At 36.8% G+C, this 19172-nt stretch overlaps 1 protein-coding gene across 15 annotated transcripts in view; it reads left to right on the plus strand.

The window, feature by feature from the left end:
- Positions 1–19172, plus strand: part of Cep290 (centrosomal protein 290) — an 89191-nt gene that overhangs the window by 68590 nt on the left and 1429 nt on the right. For 7 of the 15 annotated variants that reach the window (XM_039079085.2, XM_039079086.2, XM_039079090.2 and 4 more), the window contains 12 exons: positions 291–436; positions 752–907; positions 3294–3417; positions 5867–6001; positions 7718–7804; positions 8712–8876; positions 9573–9695; positions 10776–10948; positions 14201–14342; positions 15189–15262; positions 16031–16137; positions 18914–18993. In XM_039079085.2, coding sequence (XP_038935013.1) covers positions 291–436; positions 752–907; positions 3294–3417; positions 5867–6001; positions 7718–7804; positions 8712–8876; positions 9573–9695; positions 10776–10948; positions 14201–14342; positions 15189–15262; positions 16031–16137; positions 18914–18993 — 1512 coding nt within the window. Of the gene's footprint in view, positions 1–290; positions 437–751; positions 908–3293; positions 3418–5866; positions 6002–7717; positions 7805–8711; positions 8877–9572; positions 9696–10775; positions 10949–14200; positions 14469–15188; positions 15263–16030; positions 16138–18913; positions 18994–19172 lie in introns of those variants that run through there. The other 8 variants (NM_001401003.1, NM_001135755.2, XM_017594843.3 and 5 more) reach the window with 3 other exon arrangements.

Below are 19172 nucleotides of genomic sequence, written 5' to 3' on the forward strand. Positions count from 1 at the left end.
TACCTAAATAAGTCATATATTTGAATTTTCATTTAACTTCTTAAGAATGTTTATTGTGGTAATTTCTTTGGCGTTAGAATCTTGTCTGAAACTCTTAATCTGTCAAGTGACGAGCCAAGCCTACTTAGATGGTAGGTCTTCTTAACACATAGTTTAGCGTCTAAAGATTCTAGAATTTATATCACACAGTGAACCATTTACATATTATCTTGTATAGTTTAAAATTGTGGTTAAATATTTTAAATGAGATTAAAAAATACAGCTTATAACACATTTGTTACTGCTTGCAGAGTGGTAAAGAAGAATTAATTAGGTGGGAAGAAGGTAAGAAATGGCAAACCAAAGTAGAGGGAATGCGCAACAAATTAAAGGAGAAAGAAGGAGAGGTCCACAGCCTGACAAAGCAGCTGAGCACCTTAAAGGAACTTTTTGCCAAGTGAGCTAAAATTCATTGTAAAACTAATAATATTTTAAATATCTATCTTGAAATTATGTAGTTTATTTAACTTGATGCATGACAAATTCTCTAGTTTTGATTATTTTTGATTTACATTTATTGCCTTTTAAATGTACTATAATATATTTAACAAGTATGAGAGAGCTACCTGATTTTCAAATAAGTTCATGCCAAGTACAAAGTAATGCACTGACTTCATTATCAAAACAATGATGCCTAAGCAGCAGTTTAATAAACCTAACAATAAAAGTTCTCACAGATAACATTTTTTTCATTCTTCATTTATTTCTACAGAGCTGATAAAGAGAAGCTTACTTTGCAGAAGAAACTGAAAACAACAGGAATGACTGTTGACCAGGTCTTAGGAGTGCGAGCTTTGGAGTCGGAAAAGGAGTTGGAAGAGCTAAAAAGGAGAAATCTGGACTTAGAAAATGACATAGTATATATGAGGTAATCTAGTGCATGGATTATAGTACCTAGGTTGATAAAGAATTGCTTGGCCTGTACGTATAAAAATATAAATGCAGTGTTTCAAGTGTGGATTTTATTAATTATCTCTTTCATGCACATGCAGCTTAAGAGTGAGCCTAGAAGGTTGTAACCAACTCTTCACAGCCCCTGTTTGGAGCTCCCTGTGGCCATCTTTGTGATATTTCTGGTTTATCTTACCATTGCTCCTTTGGGTAGAACTGGGCCTTGTCTAAATCCTTACATTGTATAGTTTCTAAATGTATGTGCTGCAGGTGAGCAGCAGGGTGGAGCAGAGGAATTTTTGCTGTACTCTTTCAACAACTGGAGAGGAAGACTTCCTCTTTTAAAAAGGTATCAATTTTGGGTTCCTATTGCAGACTCTGCCACAGCTACCATGGGCTAAGATCTGGGATAACTTAAAAGGGAGTGCAGCCTTAGTCAAGTGAGTTTAAGTTTCACTGTGAAACTAAGACTCTTTCACAGAGAATCATAGACATCTGCTTTCTTGTTGAGTCAGAATTAGGCTTTTCTAGAAGCCTCCACAGTGCTGGTGGCCATCTTCATGTTTCAGATCTGAGTTCAGACCAGGTGGCAAGAGGAGAGGCTAAATTTTGTCTGCTGCCTGATACTTCTGCTATTATCCAAATCTAAACATATTTGCTTTTCAAAATCATAAGTAGTTGGCCCTTATATTTGACCAAGATGAGATTGTATTCCAGCTGTATAGACCTGAAGAACCCCCGTCTACCACCACATTCACATATTTCTTAGAAAAGCCTTTGAGATTTATTTAACTCTACTTCTTTTTAAAACCTCTGTCTTCTGCAAAGCTATGGTCAGAGTAAGGTAAAATCATACCACACTAACACCTACAATATATAATTTTCTATTTGAATCACTTCTTCCAAGATCCCTAAACATGTGCATGTAAAATATTTACTCTTCATAAATGCATGATACCTTTTCATTTGTCTTAAAAATTAATAGCTAGTGCTTTTTAAAACAAAACATGAAATGTATAATTATGCAATGAGTTGACTGTGATGTTTCAAATGATACATCATCTAATGTTCAGATCAAGGTAGGTAATCATTTATTTCCATGCAGTTAAAGCACTCAAAATTGCTCCTCCTAAGCTTTTGTAAACTTGTCCATTATGCATTCATTTTGAAAAATGTCAGTTCATGTATCCCTTCTTCTTCAACTTATGGTTTCCATGCACTTTTTCCTGATTTGTAGGTTGTGCAGAGATTTCTAGTTAGATATAATCTCATTTTATCTAGTTTTGGATGCTTTGTAAGTTTCTGTTTCTTAGAATAGTACCTTCTTGTTTTTGTCCATGAGTTGGGTCAGTTTGAATACAATGATGTGAGCACAGAAGCTGAAGTCTTCTGCACAAGCACTCTCACCAGCTTCTACAGAGAGTATATAGTCCTTGAAAATTCCAATTACAAGTTTTTAAAATTTTTTTCTCTTCTTTCAATCTTTGTTTATCTTTCAGTATTTTTTTTTAAGGAACGTTTTCTCTTGACAGGTACAATCTGGCTTTCAGCCATGGTTCCTTCCTTCCTTTCCTTCCTTTTCCTCATCTAAACATATGCTCCAAACAAAATTCTGTTAGCCTCTGCAGATTTTACTAAAATCATTTTAATTTTTTTAAAACTTTCTAGTACCTTTAAGGTTTCTTATTTTCCTATTGTGAATATATTGATGTAACTGGAGTTGTCCTAGAAGAGATTTATCTTGTCTTCTCTCTAAATTCAACTGTATTATTACCAATAGAAGGGATAAGTTCTTAATAAAGATATAGAGACAAGAGTGAATTTTAATGTTTTCACATTAAGTGCACATTTACTTGTTCAATGGAGAAAAAAGTCCTGAACCAGAAGGTTTCATAGATTTGTTTGTGTCAGAGCATGGTGGATCTTGTAGCTAGACTGTTAAGTTTGGACTTGACATGACAACACTTACTGAAAATGTTAGAGCCGTGTTAGAGCCATGAGCTTTTTGATAATGAAATTGATGCTATGTAGTTACTCTGTAAGCTTTTTAAAGTAGTATTTTAGTTCTTCTATATGTTTCCATAGAAGCAAATACATGTGCTTTAAAATGTAAATGTGTTTCTATAAATCAGAGCAGATTTTAATTAAATGTACATAGAAGTCTTTTTGACTGCCTGATAGTAAAAAATACTTTTTAAATATAAATTTTAATGTCCTAATTTATTTCTTGTGAACTTTGGAAGTTTGAAAATTTTTTAAGTTATAGTATTTATACATACACTACATTTTTTCTTTTCTGTATCATAACTTCATAAATTTTATGAAAAGCGAGGTTCGCATAATAGTCTGGTTGTTGTTCATAGGACCCACCAGGCTCTTCCACGAGATTCTGTTGTAGAAGACTTACACTTACAAAATAGATACCTTCAAGAAAAACTTCATACTTTAGAAAATAAACTTTCCAAGGATGCATATTCTCAGTCTTTGGTAAGTATACATCTTTTCTTTCCTTACTGTTAAAGGCATAAAAGTGACATAAGATTCTTTATCTGGAAAAAACGTTAGCGCCTCCTTATTAATGTTGACTCAGCACATTCCCTTTTACTAGCTAATGCTGACTCATTTCTCTGATCCTCTTTGATATGACAGTGGTTAATTTTAAGTCCTCAAATTTTGTTTAATCCTTCATTGCAAAAATCCATAACAGTTCCAGCTCTAGTTAGAGATGCAGAACCCTCACTTGTTAAGTAGTAGTTAGCACCTTTGCTGCATCCCCATCTCCTCTCACATGTGCTGCAGATGCCTTCCACCCATGCTATTAGTGTGCACAAGATAGAAACAGTGGTTTTCCTCAAAAATTCAGCAACAAAAAAAGTATAAGCAAAAGACACAGACGAAATGCCATATAACCATAGTCAGCACAAAAACTGGGGGAAAAAACAAATATCACTGATGACTTGTGGATCTACAGATATTCTGTGGTATTACAGAAGTGTTATAGACCTCACTGAATTAAATATGGAAGCAATACCAAATAATAAATAGAGCAAATCTAAGTCAGCCTTACACATTTTTAACCTCAATTATAAAAATTATCAGCTCAGAAAGGTAAACAATCAATAATTTTGTTAAAATGAAAACCAGAAGCATAAAAATGAGAACAAGAATAAGGCTGGTAACAGTTAGAAAAGAAAAGGGACATATAGCCAAAGATTCGTCAGAGTAGACTGCTAAGGAGGACCATGATGCTGGCACCATGCTGATGTGGTACATATGTGTTGAGGATACTGCATAGGGCCGAGAGGAAACTGATGTGTCAGTCCAGGAAAGTGCCCTCACTAAAATGGACTGCAGTCCTTTATTGCTTTAAAAGCTAAGAGTGCTTATAAAAAGCCATGTAAATACATTGTGACAATTTAACAAAGAAAGTAAGATTCATAAAAAGAAAAGAACTGATAAATAGTGTTCTAGTAATTTGGACAGTTTTTACACATATACTTAAAATCTTTCTTTTCAGAAAATTACAGGAAAAAGTTACAAATCTCTTGTATAGTAATTACATTCATAATTCAATGAGAAACATGATCAAATGCCTTCTTGGGAAATTTTCAGATATATTCTTTCCTATGTCATAGTTAATACTTTGTTATCAAATAGTCATTGATACCATTATCATTTATCAGGTCATATCTGTACTAGAGAAAGAAGAAACAAACCAAACAGAAGAAACAGATTTAGAGGTTTCCATTTCTGATGGAGATCTTAAAAATCATCCCAGATATAAAGAGTGTCAGCTTTGTAAATTGCAGGATTTGCACTGTAGTTAAGTAATCTAAGAGTAGAAAAGCCTGAATATGTGCATGGTCCATGTGAATAAGTAGGGACCTGCTTCTTACTGTGGGTTATTCCCGTCACAAAACATTGTTCTCTTTCTTGCTATTCATACATGCATATGTATCCTGTAAACAAAAAATCATACCCAGGGCTGCCTTCTTTTTTGTCTTTTTATTCTGTATACAATATATTCTGTAGGCAAACCTATAGTATCTATTTATATTGCTCTTTTATTATAGTAGATATACGCAATCTCAAAATGCTTTCAAGTACATGGAAAAGATACTTAGTTAGCTACACATGCCATACCATTTTATATAGCAGAAGTAAACACCCACAGAGATTCAAGGGAAGTGTCCTGGAGCCTGTTTTCTCTGGATACTAAGGAACACTTGTCTACAGATGTCACTGAAATAGCAGGGAATCTGTTGTCTCACAGTCCTGGAATTTGAATGCCTAAAGCCAAGCGGCTGCAGCGCTGTGTTGTTGCCTTCTGAAGCTGAGAGGAAGATCGGTTCTGATGCTCGCCACTCAGACGACCATCTCTTCACAGTTAGTCTAAGAAGACGTGCTCGTATTTCTTTACTCAGATGAAGGATGGTGTGAAGTCTCTGAAGATTATCATCTTGCAATGCGTATATCTCTGTCCACATCCCTTCATTTCCTCCTCTCATAGGAACTGATCTTCCTGGGTCAGGGTTGACCCTAATGACCTCCTTTTATCTTGATTATTTCTGTAAAGCAAAGGAGATCACATCTGAGATGCAGAGAGTTAGAGACAAGTTCAGCCCTCACAATTTGATAACCTTTATTTTAGACGATCAAAACCAAGATAGGATATTTAAAACATGGGAGTGTCTGTGAAGTCATTGTATATATAGATTTTTAAGCCATATTTGACTTTGCTTTCTGTTTTAATTTTTAATAATTATCTTTCTGAAAGTTTTATAATGTGTCTTAACTTGGTTTTGAATCTACATAATACTTGCAATTTTCTCCCCACATTCCTTTTAGAAATTTCACTTTTGACAACGTTGCCTTATTCAGCATGCCTTTGTGGCTTTTATTAAATAATGAACATATTCTAAATTTTATTTTCCAGACTTCAGAAATAGAATCAGATGATCATTGTCAAAAAGAACAAGAGCTTCAGAGGGAAAATTTGAAATTGTCATCTGAAAATATTGAACTGAAATTTCAACTGGAACAAGCAAAGAAAGACTTGCCGAGACTAAAGGTAGACTTAACTTTCTTATAATGCCTGAATTCACCTAATTCACCACACCCTTATATTTATATTACTTTCTGAAATGCATATATGGAAGATACCTTTGTGATGTTATATCCATTTCCTGGTTTAAGAGTTAATATCTACTTCATGTCAGACATACTTTTAGGTGCTAGAGAAGGCAGTCAATTAAAGTCCAAATACTAATGAAACTTATCTTCCGATGAGGAAGACTGCCAACCACAAGCAAACAGGTTAGTATGTAATAGTTTAGCTGACGCAAAATGCTATGGGCAAAGAGGAAGCCCTATTAGGAAAAAAGGGAGGAGGGGAGGTCTGGTTTAGAATCATGAGAGGGTTTACATAGAAGAACTAGTGGACAAATAGGATGTGGGTCACCCTGACACTGAGAATTCCAGAGAAGTATCAATTCCATGTGTTCCAAGCTAAGAAGATTATTTCTTATATTCTGTGAGTAATTGTAATAACTGGAATCTTTAGAAATATTACTTCTGATGTTAATAATTTCTTCTGTCTTTGACTCTCTGTATCTTATCCTATTCTAGTGACAGGTTTCCTCCTTGCTAGCTAATTCTTTCAGACTTATTTTGTAATAAAAAGCATTAGCATTCTGTCATTTCCACTGGTGGGGATACACTTACGCTTCTCCTTGTGATTTATGAGCTTGGTAGTAAGCCAGTGCAGGGTCTCCAGTTCTTTTTCTGTCCGCCAGAAAAATAAGTATCTATATATGTGCATTATGGGACAGGAAAATCAGAGTGAGAAGCCTAATTTTCGTAGTGTTATTAAGACGGTAGTTTGGAAAATAGTTATTATGTTTGTATGCATAATACTCTTTACCTAACATTTTGCATTAGAGTTTCTATTGATATCTTTTTTAGTGATATTTTCTTGATTTACATTTCAAATGTTATCCCCTTCCGGTTTCCCCTCCTGAAACCTCCTATTCCATTCCCCCACCCTCTGCCTCCATGAGAGTGCTCCCCTCCCAACCCTGGCATTCCCCTACACTGGGACATCAAGCCTTCACAGGACCAAGGGCCTCCCTTTGGTGCCCAACAAGAACATCCTCTTCTACATATGCAGCTGGAGACATGGGTCTGTCTATGTGTACTCATTGGATGGTGGTTTAGTCCCTGGGAGCTCTGGGGTATCTAGTTGGTTGATATTGTGTTCTACCTATGGGGTTACAAAACCCTTAAACATCTTGACCAAAAACAACTTGGAGAAAAAAGGACTTATTTCATTTTAGACTTTGACATCACAGCCCTTCAAGGCTTATCAGGGCAGGGACCTGGCGGCAGGAGCTAATGCAGAGACCAAGCAGGAAAGCAATTTACAGATTTGCTTTGCAGGGCTTTCTCAGCCTGCTTTCTTATACAGCTCAGGACCACCAGCCCAAGGATGCCACCAGCCACAGTGAGTGGAGACTTCCACATCAATCTATAATCACAGAAAGAATCACAGGCCTGTACCCTGATAATATGGAGGTGTTTTTCTCAACTGAGGTTCCTTCTCCAAGGTTCCTCTAGCTTGTGTCAAGCTGACAAAAATCTAGCACACATTCTATATAAAATTTTCTTTCGTTTAAAGACAATTGTTTGGTTCTGTAGTTGAGTTTTTAATTTAGATAATTTTTGCTCTCTTTTTCAGGAGCTATCATATGGTTAGAACAGATTGCTATTATTTTCTTTTATCTTTTAGAATCAAGTAAGAGATTTGAAGGAAATGTGTGAAATTCTTAAGAAAGGGAAAATGGAACTTGAACGGAAGCTTGGTCAGGTCAGAGGGGTAAGTAAATGTCCTTAAGCTAGTGCCAAAAGTCTAAGCTTCTACCGATTTTGTTTTACGTTTATAAATTGAAGCACTCATGATGCAAAAATCTGTTCAGGTAAGAATAATGTGACGTACACAATGCAGTCTCTGGAAATACCGAGAGTAGCAATAGAAAGTACCTGAACCAACACTGACGGTTCACATTCGTTTCAAAGTAAAAATATGAAAATGTATATGTATTATAAATATGCTTATAAGATTATCTTTTTTAAAAGAAAAAAATGATATATGTGTTACCTAAACTAAACACATAGTTTCATTTCTGTGATTGTTTTTTTTTGTGTGTCAGGAAAATGTTTGTGTGATGGAGCAGTGGTTCTCAGCCTTCCTAATGGTATAACTCTGTAATTCAGTCTTTTATGTTGTGGTAACTCTCAGCAATAAGGTTATTTCCATTGCTACTTTACAACTGTAATTTTGCTACTGTTATGAATTGTAATATAAATATCTGTGTTTTCTGATGGTCGTAGGTGAACCCTCTGGAAGTGTTCTCTGACCCCCAGAGGGGTCTAGACCCAAAGCCATCTGCAACCTCTGTACTAGATGACTACTAAATAGAGTATTTTGATTTATCTACTAAGATCACACATCATAGAGTGTGTAAGCCATTACTAAGTATATGATTTAAGGAATATCAAATGCATTTAAACTGTGGTTTTCATTTATGGAGAGTGAAACCATAATTACTATCTCATATTACTTTAAAAATGTAATATTAGAATCCAGTATTAGCAATTATTAAAGAAGAGTGCAAAATTAGACCTGTTTTGGTATAGTACATCATAATCTCTAAGATGATACTTTTAAAATTATGGTTTTTTTTTTTTGGTTTTTTTTTTTTTTTTTTTTTTTTTTTTTGTAGTCTGGTAGAAGTGGGAAGACAATCCCAGAGCTAGAAAAAACTATTGGGTTAATGAAGAAAGTTGTTGAAAAAGTCCAAAGAGAAAACGAACAATTGAAAAAGGCATCAGGACTACTGACTAGTGAAAAAATGGCTACTCTTGAGGAAGAAAATGGAAAATTAAAGGTAATTTTATATGAATGTTTTACTATTTTAATTCCCATTAATTTTAAGGGAATTATTAAGTATGCTCACAGTCCACTGAATATCCTCACTGGATGGAGTTTTATTTTCCAGAGTCAACAAGATTTATTGGCAGGAAATCTAAAGGTAGCTACAGAGTGGGTCTGTTTCATCTCTACTGTTTCTGAACCACTGTTCCTTTCTGTGATAGAGTAATAATGTGTGTTTATTTTAGATTTGATTTGTTAAGTAGGGATTCTGGGGGGTTCCTGTATTTCCTTTTCATTTTAAAACTCATTTTAATGAATAGCCAAGTCTGAATAGGAACTTTGGTTATAAATTGCAAGTTTGGGGGAGTTTTTAATTGTACTCAAGTCAAATGAGGTTTCTAAAACTGTCTACCTTGAACTAAGTTTTATGAGTTTAAATAATAATCTTTATTCTTACATTTAGAAGAATTAAAACAGAACTGCTTCATTTACTCATTTTCCTCTGCTCTCCATCCCCTCCCGCGCCTCCCTACCTTACTTCTGCTAAATGTATCCCTCCTTTTCTTTATTAGTTACATATAAAATGCATAAAACATAGTGATCACGTGCTGCGTCCATTAAATCAATTGCTTGTGTATATGACTTCATAGAAACAATCATCTTTCTTGATATTTTAATTTTGATAACACGTTGCTCTAACAATTACTAGGCTGAATTAGAAAAGCTGAAAGCTCACTTTGGACGTCAGTTGAGCATGCAGTTTGAATCTAAGAGCAAAGGGACTGAGAGAATTATGGCCGAAAATGAGCGGCTTCGGAAAGAACTTAAGAAAGTAAGATGATTATGACTTAGTACATTTATTTTCATTAACTGACATATCCTGTCAAAATAAAAATTGGTAGATCTTTGACACCAGTTTCTATTCACAGTACATATTAGGAGAAGTTATGAATTGTACTTTGATCAAGAGATACATTTATGTGAAAATTTAGAGCTAGGGTGGTTTATGTTCTTAGTTCTTGTATTTATTGGGAATTGTTCTAAGTTGCATGATATCTTTCTTTTCCTCAGAGTCCTCCTATATGAAATGGGAGTAGTAAATATACCTATCTCTAGCTGGCTATGGAATTGAACGTCTGTTATTCCAGTACTCAGGTGAAAGAAGGAGAGACCAACGTAGGCTACACAGAGAACCCGTTTCACAAAAGAAATATATATGCATATTATATGTTTCACAGGGCTGTTGAGAAATTTAAATGAGTTAATATTTATGCATATAACTTAGAAGAATGCCCAATTTGTAGAGCAAAGAACATAACCATTTTGTTAATAAGATTCCTTCCTATTTAAATAATATAATATTTCCTTACTCCTGACAAATAGGTATAATTTTTAACATACGTTGCCTAGTGAATGAATTGAAATTATAATCCTTAAAACTTTTAGCAGTAACTCATTGTACTGTGAAGTCAGAGCTGTACTCTCTTGAATCCTAATGTTTATTACTGGAAATAATCTATCACTTACATGGTGCTTGTGTTAATAGCTGGGGATCCTCCAAGTATTACAGAGTCCAAACAAAGCGTCTTTTAAGGTGTAACAAGATTAACTGTCTCATTATTCTGAACATTTTCATGAGAAACAAATGACAAATTTAGAGTATCCAATGGATACTTTAGATAATAAATACTTCTACACACATTTCTGTGCCTTATTTAATTGATCTTTTGTGCTCATTTCTATGAGTAGATTGCTGTTTTAGATGAAAAAAACATTTTTGCAGTTTTAAAACAACATAGCATCAGCTTGTTTTATGATTTCCAGCCTATAGTGGTGATTTGAATACCTGACATCTATGAGAACAGTATCATGTTTTGTCATAATTTACTAATTAATAAGCCTTTACTGATAGGAAATGCAAGCTTCTGAGAAACTGCGCATAGCTAAGAACAACTTAGAGCTGGTGAATGACAAGATGGCGGGTCAACTAGAAGAGACTGGGAAGAGATTGCAGTTTGCAGAAAGTAGAGGTCCACAGCTGGAAGGTGCTGACAGCCAGAGCTGGAAGTCAATTGTGGTTTCAAGGTAGGATCAGATAGTTTCAAATTTGGTCAGGTTTAATCAGTTCTAACTGCACCATCAATACTTCAGAGATCACCATATGCCGAACAGCCTAGTGTGCTACTGATGGTTCATCAGTTTGGCTATCAGTGTCTTTATGTTCTGCACAGTCATTACCAAACTCAGCTTCTTCCTTAGCTAGTTTGTGAGCTAGTTTGATTGGCAGACTACAGAAGAGAGCAGACCTGCGGTTGGGCTAGTTACCTGGAGCTAGATGTACATCATGAAGTTGCTGCTGACCTTGGGCTGGGGCTGATGCTGCCCAGCTCTCCTAGATGCTGTTTCTGAAGTTTCAACGTCAGATTCTTGATTGGAGTCATTTATTTCCAATGCAGATATGTCCTAAGCAATTGGACATTTTATACTGCATGTGGAATGAGCTGCACTGCCTTTATTTGTATACTGGGAACCTTTCTTTACAGAGTACAGTAGATGAATACAGCAGCTATGTGAGTGTCTTATTGGCCTCTACTTTCTGATTCATTTTCTCCCATCCTTCAGATACTTTCTATAAGCATATTGGATTTGTGTCTATGGCACTAACTGTTGTCTTTGTGAAAGCTACCTTTGTTTCACTGTTTTTGCACAGTTCCTTACGTTTCTGCAATTCCTCTTGGATCTGCTTGTAGGCCATATTTGCCCCATTTGGATTGACATGGTAGGAAATAACGTGACACCCAGTATCATGCCAACAAAGAGTGAACCATAGCACTTAGAGACCCCTGGTTCCACTGTGGACCTTGTATTGCTTTTGCCTCATCAGCCAAATTTAAGGAGAAAAGAAAAAGCTAAGTAAGCATAATTGAGAGTACTCAGAGATGGCTGTTATCCTGGAGAAGAATCCTTTCTTCTTTCCTACCCTAGACTACAGTAGTCAGAGGCCAGACTCTTCTCTATAGCTCTCACTTTCCCATCTACAGACTGGAAACAAGGCTTCTGTCAGAATGCTTACATAGGGATGGAAGGATCAAGTGTAACTGTGAAGGGAAAACAAGGTGTTGAGTGACTTTGAGATTTACTTCATTCACAAATATTCACTCAACATCTGCTATTGCCACACTGTGTGCTTCGGGGTCTTCCTAAAAAGTCCAGCTTACTTTGGTTTCTTCAAAGGCCAGTTTCCATCTGTTAGGAAGACTTGCTTTTCACTGTGATATTACATAGATGATATCCCTTTGTGGGTCAAGATATTTTGAACTGTGGAGTTGATAGACCCTGCCCTTATTTTTCTATTGCTCTGTGAGCTAACAAAAAATGATCATTTACTGGGATGAAGACAGTATTCAGCTTCAATACAGTTGTGGGTTGATAACACTATTTAGCCTTCATTGAAGATAAGTTTCCGTGTTAAATCACTTGAGTTCTTACTTGGACAACTGCACATAGTAAATATAAGTCCAACTGGTTTTCAAGGCAGTCTTGCTGTGTATCCCAAGTTAATCTCAGACTTTTCCATGGCCTTCCAAGTGCCCCACTTATATTTACCTCTAGGAGTGTTGTGTTTCATTTAAAAGAGAAAGAGCCAAAGATGTGTTTGATAGAGACACAGTATAGTGAGGTGGAAGGGGATGCCTTTGAGGGCCCATGCTAAGGCATCCCTTCCCCCTGAGGTACCAGGACACAGGAAAGATATAGTATAAAATAGTTTATTTAGGGAATGGGAAGAGAGAGACAGAGAGAGAAGGAGAGGGAGAGAGGGAGTAGAGGGAGAGAGGGAGGAGAGAGAGAACAGGGAGAGAGAGAGACAGAGACAGAGAGAGATAGAGAGATAAAGACAGAAAGAGAGAGACATAGAGAACCACCAGCCAGGAACATGTGGAGTGAAGTGAGGAGGGGGAGGGGAGAGAGGCAGAAAGGGGTTTGGGAGAGAAAGACAGAGAGTAAGAGAGCAAGGAGGGGCAGACAGGCCCTTTAATAGTAAGCCAGGCATACTTGGCTGTTGCCAGGTGACTGGGGTAAAGCCTAGAAGGAATGCTAATGAAGAGCCAGGTTAGTATATGGGCTAGCTAGGTGGGGTAATAGGAGGCCTTTAGGTGGCTTGTTTAGATACTATTCTGTTACTGTGAAGAGACATCATGAACTAAGCAATTCTTATAAAAGAAAGCATGTAAATGGCGCCTTGTTTCCAGTTTCTGAGGTTTAGTTCATTTGCATCATGGCAGAGAGCATGATGGTCCTCTGGCAGGTACTCATGCATGGTGCTAGAGCAAGAACTGGGAATCAGGATGCAGATCCTGATGTGTAGGCAGCAAACAGACAAGACTGGGCCTAAAGACCTTCTCATACCCGGAAGTTCAACCCCATTGACACACTTCCACCAACAAGGCCACAACTCTAGTTCTTCCAATCCCCTCAAAGAGTTGTACAGCATTCAAATACATGAGCCCACGAAAGAGGCTTGGGGGCATGAAGGCATTCTCATTCAAACCACCCGAGTGACTTCTGAACAGAGAAATGGATGAAGTAGCCGAATGAGCTTCTGATTCTTCACAGTATAGCTTTTGGGATATCTCTGCTAGTTAGTCCTTGTCTAGTAAGCACGCTCTTCTAATCTGTGTGTAAGATCTGTCCAAATTATTTCAAAGTGTTTAGGTAATCATAACTGCCCTTTCTTATGCTGTCACTGTCAGATAGTTTTCTTTATCAATACCTTCCTTTTTAATTGATTCAGAAGGCATTATATAGTATTTTCCCTTAGAAATGTTTGAATACAGTAAACATTGTCTTACTATAAGTATATGCCTATAAAACTACTTGGCCCAAACTTGGAAGATTTGAGTTGATTTCTTTAGGCCATTTCTTATTTCCTTACTAGTTACTAATCTGTGTTGCTTCCTACTTTCCACAGCATGCACTGCTTCTCAGTCATGCTTTTAAACTGCTTGTTCTTCCTATAGTGCCCCTTTGAGCTGTTTCTCCCTAAGCACCTCCTGGGCTAGGGAAGGGTACTGGAAGTGGGGAGAGAGCTTTGCCAAACTCAGTCCCCAACTCCGATCTTAATCTTCACGGATCACTTTAATTTTCCATTTTAATTAGCACATGTTAATTAGGCTACTTATACTTTAACATCATCTTTTAATGCTAACTACATAGCCAAAGGTTTGACTAGAATGAAGAAATTCTTTGTACTTGCCTTTCATATTTTACTGTGATTTAAGTGAACTTTTAAACTAGTGAGAGAAATTACATATAATGCCCATTACTTCATCTTTTTAGAATATATGACACCAAGATAAAAGACCTCGAAAGTGACATTGCCAAAAAGAACCAAAGTATCACCGACCTTAAACAGCTTGTAAGAGAAGCAACAGAGAGAGAACAGAAAGCCAAGAAGTACACTGAAGACCTTGAACAACAGGCACGTAATAATCTTTAAATGATAAAATGATGTGATGTAGCCACCTCAAGACCATCCCTGAATTGCCTGAAGGTGAAAAAGATGAACTTCTGACAGTGTCTCGCCTAAAAACTCACCTAGCGAATGGTACTTACTCTCACTCACTGATGGATATGTATAAGCGACAAGCTGGGTCATCACTGAGTTCACTCTCTCTGTGTCTACATCTTCATCATTAGTCATATCAGGTGTATTCTTACATCCCCAATCTTAGTACCGTTCACTGTGGACGCCATTGCCTCATACTGAGTGACTGCAGTAATTTTCTAGTTGGTCCCCGGAATACAGCTCTTTTCATAGCCTTTATCTATGTACAACTCTAACATTTTGCATCTTCTACCCATGTTAATGTTGGTTTTCCCAACATTAACCCTACCAAACTTTTGAACAACTGAAACTCATTTAAGCTTCAGATCTTTATGCCTGGTTTCTTTATCTAGAACACTAGTCAGCATGATATCCATATAGCTGACTTGTGAACTTCTATCCTTGCTTAAATTGAGGCTCTCAGAGACCCTGTACAAGCACTCTGTCCTCCCTAAATTATTTTTCTGAGAAGCCTTTCTCCCTATCGCGATGTGTCACATCTTATCACAGTATCACGACCGTTCTCCCTCAGTGAAAACATAAGGCCTCGGTAAGAAATTCCAGTTCTTCTATATGCTGTGTCCGCATTGCCTAGGGCGTGCAGTAAAGAGTTGCTCTACAATTGATGACTTGAATGCATAGACCAGAACACAGTTATTTCATGCCTCCAAAAACCCAAATCTTAATATTTTCTCTTCTAATTTTCCATTGTGCTCAAAGATTGAGATCCTCAAAAATGTTCCTGAAGGAGCTGAAACAGAGCAAGAGCTTATACAGCAGCTCCAGCTTCTTAGGTACAGACATTATGTTTGACTACTTAAATGCTTTACCACTGTGTGTCTGTGTGTGTGTGTGTGTGTGTGTGTGTGTGTGTGTGTGTGTGTGTGTACGCGCATGCGTACTTGTCCATGCTGCATGCGGGGGCAGGGGGTTAGGGGTCATGGGCATGCCATGTGCTGAGACGACAACTTGTAAGAATTGGTTCCCTCCTTCCAAGAATTTAAATCCGGTCATCAGCTTCAGAGCATGCATCCTTATCCACTGAACCAGCTGACCATTTATTTATTTTTTAAAAATTATTTTATATAGGCAGACTTGCTGCACTTAAAGACTAGGGTTTTCCCTGGTTGATCATTATTTCACCCTGTATCTGGAAACAGGAAGGGGGTGGGATCCCAATATTAGAATTTCCACAGTGTGATCTATTTTAAAGTTTCCTAGCAGCATAGACTTAAACCTTAGCATTCCAGAAGCAAATCTCAATGAAAGAAAAAGAAGAAATTCTATGTTTCTAGGAATTTCTGCAGTCTTTCCCTGTAAGAAAACTACTCTTGAAAATAATACCAAGACTGACAGTAAAAACTTAGGTTCTGTTATTTGGGAATTGGCATATTAAAACCTAGAGAGTAAATATTTGCCTGGACGCTCCTAGGCCATCTCTTCAGTATGTGGTAGCCAGTACACAGCCCAGGAAATGTCTGAGTGCAGTTTCCACGGCGTTATAGGAATCGCTGGCGTACACCTACTGCTTATTTTTCTAACATGCTATCGTCATACTCTAGACTAGCCAATAACCAGCTGGATAAAGAAAAAGCAGAGCTAATCCATCAGATAGAAGTTATCAAGGACCAAACTGGAGCCGAAAGTAGCACACCTGGTAATGTATTTGGTAAAACTCGTTGACTATCCCTAGTTTTGATTTAGTGCTTGTCTTGTGTTTCTGACATTGTTGTCTGTAGTCTCATACCCGACAGGAGCCTTCAGAGCTGTTCTCTCAGGCTGCGAAAGTGTTCCCAGGTATCACTTAGACTTGCTTAGACTGCTAAGTGGCCCAAGTGTTTCTCCTAGGTGTTTAAACTTTATCACAGCATGTTACCAAGCAACAGATGCTGTTGTTTGCCCTCAGTTTCTAAATAGACTTCCTTCAGTCCCTAAGAACATTTCCTTCTAAATGTTACCAATCATTGTCTTAATGTTAGTTTAGTAGTTTTAAAAAATACTTGTGTGTTTTCTATTATAAAATAAAAATGTACTTTTTATTCACTTTCTTTCCTATTCAGAACTTAGCAGTACAAAACATTCTTGTATGTGTACACACACACAGAATGCAGTTCTTAATTATTTGCACATCTGTATTTGCAAATGTAACTCCAAATCACAATATATTTATAATTCATCAAATCAACTCATGATGTTTTTGCAAAAAGGCACAGTGATGATTTTTAATAGCCTCCCATTCCCATCTCTGGGAAAATGTTAGGGCATGGCATTCTTTTAGTTTTCATATGGAGGTGCTCTAGGTTAGAGTGCTGGGCACCTGTGTCCCCAGCTAGAGATTGAGTCCCAGCTCTGACACTTTTAATGAGACTTTTAATTTAGCCATACTCAGTAGCTTAAGACCACTGAGCATCTATTTTTGAAACTAAAGAAAATATGAGGATGAGTTGTTTGTAGAATCTAAGATGACAATTTGAGCATGTATATTTATGAATATATTTTCATTTCACCTAGGATCCATGGCTTGCTATTTGCTAATTTTTTTTATCAAAAACTTTTAAAACGGGAATAGATCTTATATGTATATTGAGTTTTGTGTATTTTTTCTGGATGCACACTATAATTCCAGCTGCTCTTAATGTACTACTGAGACCTTTTAAGATGTGTACACCATTCATGTCTTTAATAACTCCATAGTATGCTAGTGAATGGATACCAGTGAGCAGGTTACCCCAGGGTCCATGCTCAGCATAGTTCCAAAGCTTCTGGCATAACCACACTGAACCTCCTAACCCAATCGTGCCATCCATTATCTGATAGTGTGATAAAGTGGTGTCATGTTCTACTCTACAGGATTACACCAATCTTACATTCTGAATAATCTAGAACTATTTCATAGAGCTCCTGTAGAGTCCTGATGCCACTCTTACTAATGCGTGATATGATTTGTGCCAGGCACTATGCTAAGGGATTTACAAAACTTTCACTTTATTCTTAGAATGTCATAGGATCAGTATTGTTGTCTTTATTTTGTACTTGATAAATGATTAGTAACCCATCTGTCCTCAAGATCAGGACAACTGGGAACTGGCATAAGAAGGTCAAGCATTAATTCTATGAAAGTTCAGAACTCCTAACCATGCCATGGTTTTAACCCCTGTGCTACTGTGCTTCTTGATAACTAAAACCAATATTCATCCACCTAGAATGGACGTGTGATTGCTAGCTTGGTGTGCTCTTAACACAGTACCAGTGATCTATTAATTCTGTTGACGTTAGGAGGGTCTCTAATTTGTCTAATCCAAAGCCCTTATACTACCTATGTCTTAAGTAAAGGAAGACCAAAAGATAAGCATTTCAGAGAATACTCTGCTTCAAAATCAGTCTGTTTGGATGTCCTAATCAACATGTAAAATGAGGGCAATCAAAGAGCTTTCAGAATACATTATACATATTCCTTAAAGCAGTATCTCACCGACAGTGTGTGTGCAAGACCTCAGTGACTATGCTCAAACTAATAAAGATATGCATATTGACGGCGCATACTGGGGTACTACTCACAGTAGCCAGGGTATAAGATCAGCTACTCTGTCCATCAACAGATGCACTGATAAAATGTGATATAAAATTCTTTAATTTTTATTAAGTCATAAAAATATCTGTATGAGAATAAATGACTACAGGTCATCTTACTCAATAATATAGGTCAGTCTTAGGAATACAAATATTTTCTCTTCTCTTCATCTGTAGAATTGAGATTTACATGAGATAGGACATGAAAATACAAGGGCGACTCTTTTTTTTTGCCTCCAAAAGGAAAATGCATTGTTGTTTGATTTGAAACCTTCTTTGTCCCCTGTCTTTGAGTTATAGAGGACTCCAGTACACTTCCTGTCCTTATGAAAACTTTTTTTCCTCATTTCATCAAACTTTAGCATTAAAACAAAACTCAAAGATTGCAGTGCCATGACACTGTTATTTCTTAGCCTTTGTGCTGTGTGACAACAGCCTTTTCCTCCTGCACTCCTTCATCTATGCCACACACAGTCTTAGAAATTTGGCATATAGTGTAAAACAGTTATATACGGTAGCCAAAGGTATTTGGTGTGAAGGTATAAATGGCCAGCTTGCCATTTTAGTTCTTTGCCTATACAAGTACTTAACAAATTTACTGGTTGCACGATTTTCTCTCAAAAACAAGAATTTCTCTCATATAAAAAAGAATAACCCACATTTCTGATGCCTAGCAGCTACCCCTCTTGCTTGTTGTCTTGTGACCATAGCTACTAGTGGGAGCAGTTTCCATGAGAAGTCTGCACACCATACAGGGCCAGATCATGGCAGACTGTAGGTTTCATGTTTCCTGATTATTCTGAAACAAATCCTCTATCTTTAACTGACTCATAGTCAAGATAAACATGTCATAATTTTCATGGCTATTCTGGCAGATTCTGATCAACTGAAGAAAAAGATAAATGACCTGGAGACACACCTCAGAAAGTCAGAGCCAGAAAAGCAACATTTGAAGGTAATTCTTCTCTGTATCTAACTTTAGTATGCTCAGCGTTTTGTGAAATCAGCTTGAGGAAACAATTTTTATGATCACCATCTTTAAGTATGTGCCTAAAAATCCATGGATTTATTTTACATTTACTTTATTATTATTGGACTCATGACAACTTTTTATTAAACAACTGGCAACAGCAA

Source organism: Rattus norvegicus, chromosome 7 (assembly GCF_036323735.1).
Source record: "Rattus norvegicus strain BN/NHsdMcwi chromosome 7, GRCr8, whole genome shotgun sequence".
Lineage (NCBI taxonomy): Eukaryota > Metazoa > Chordata > Mammalia > Rodentia > Muridae > Rattus > Rattus norvegicus.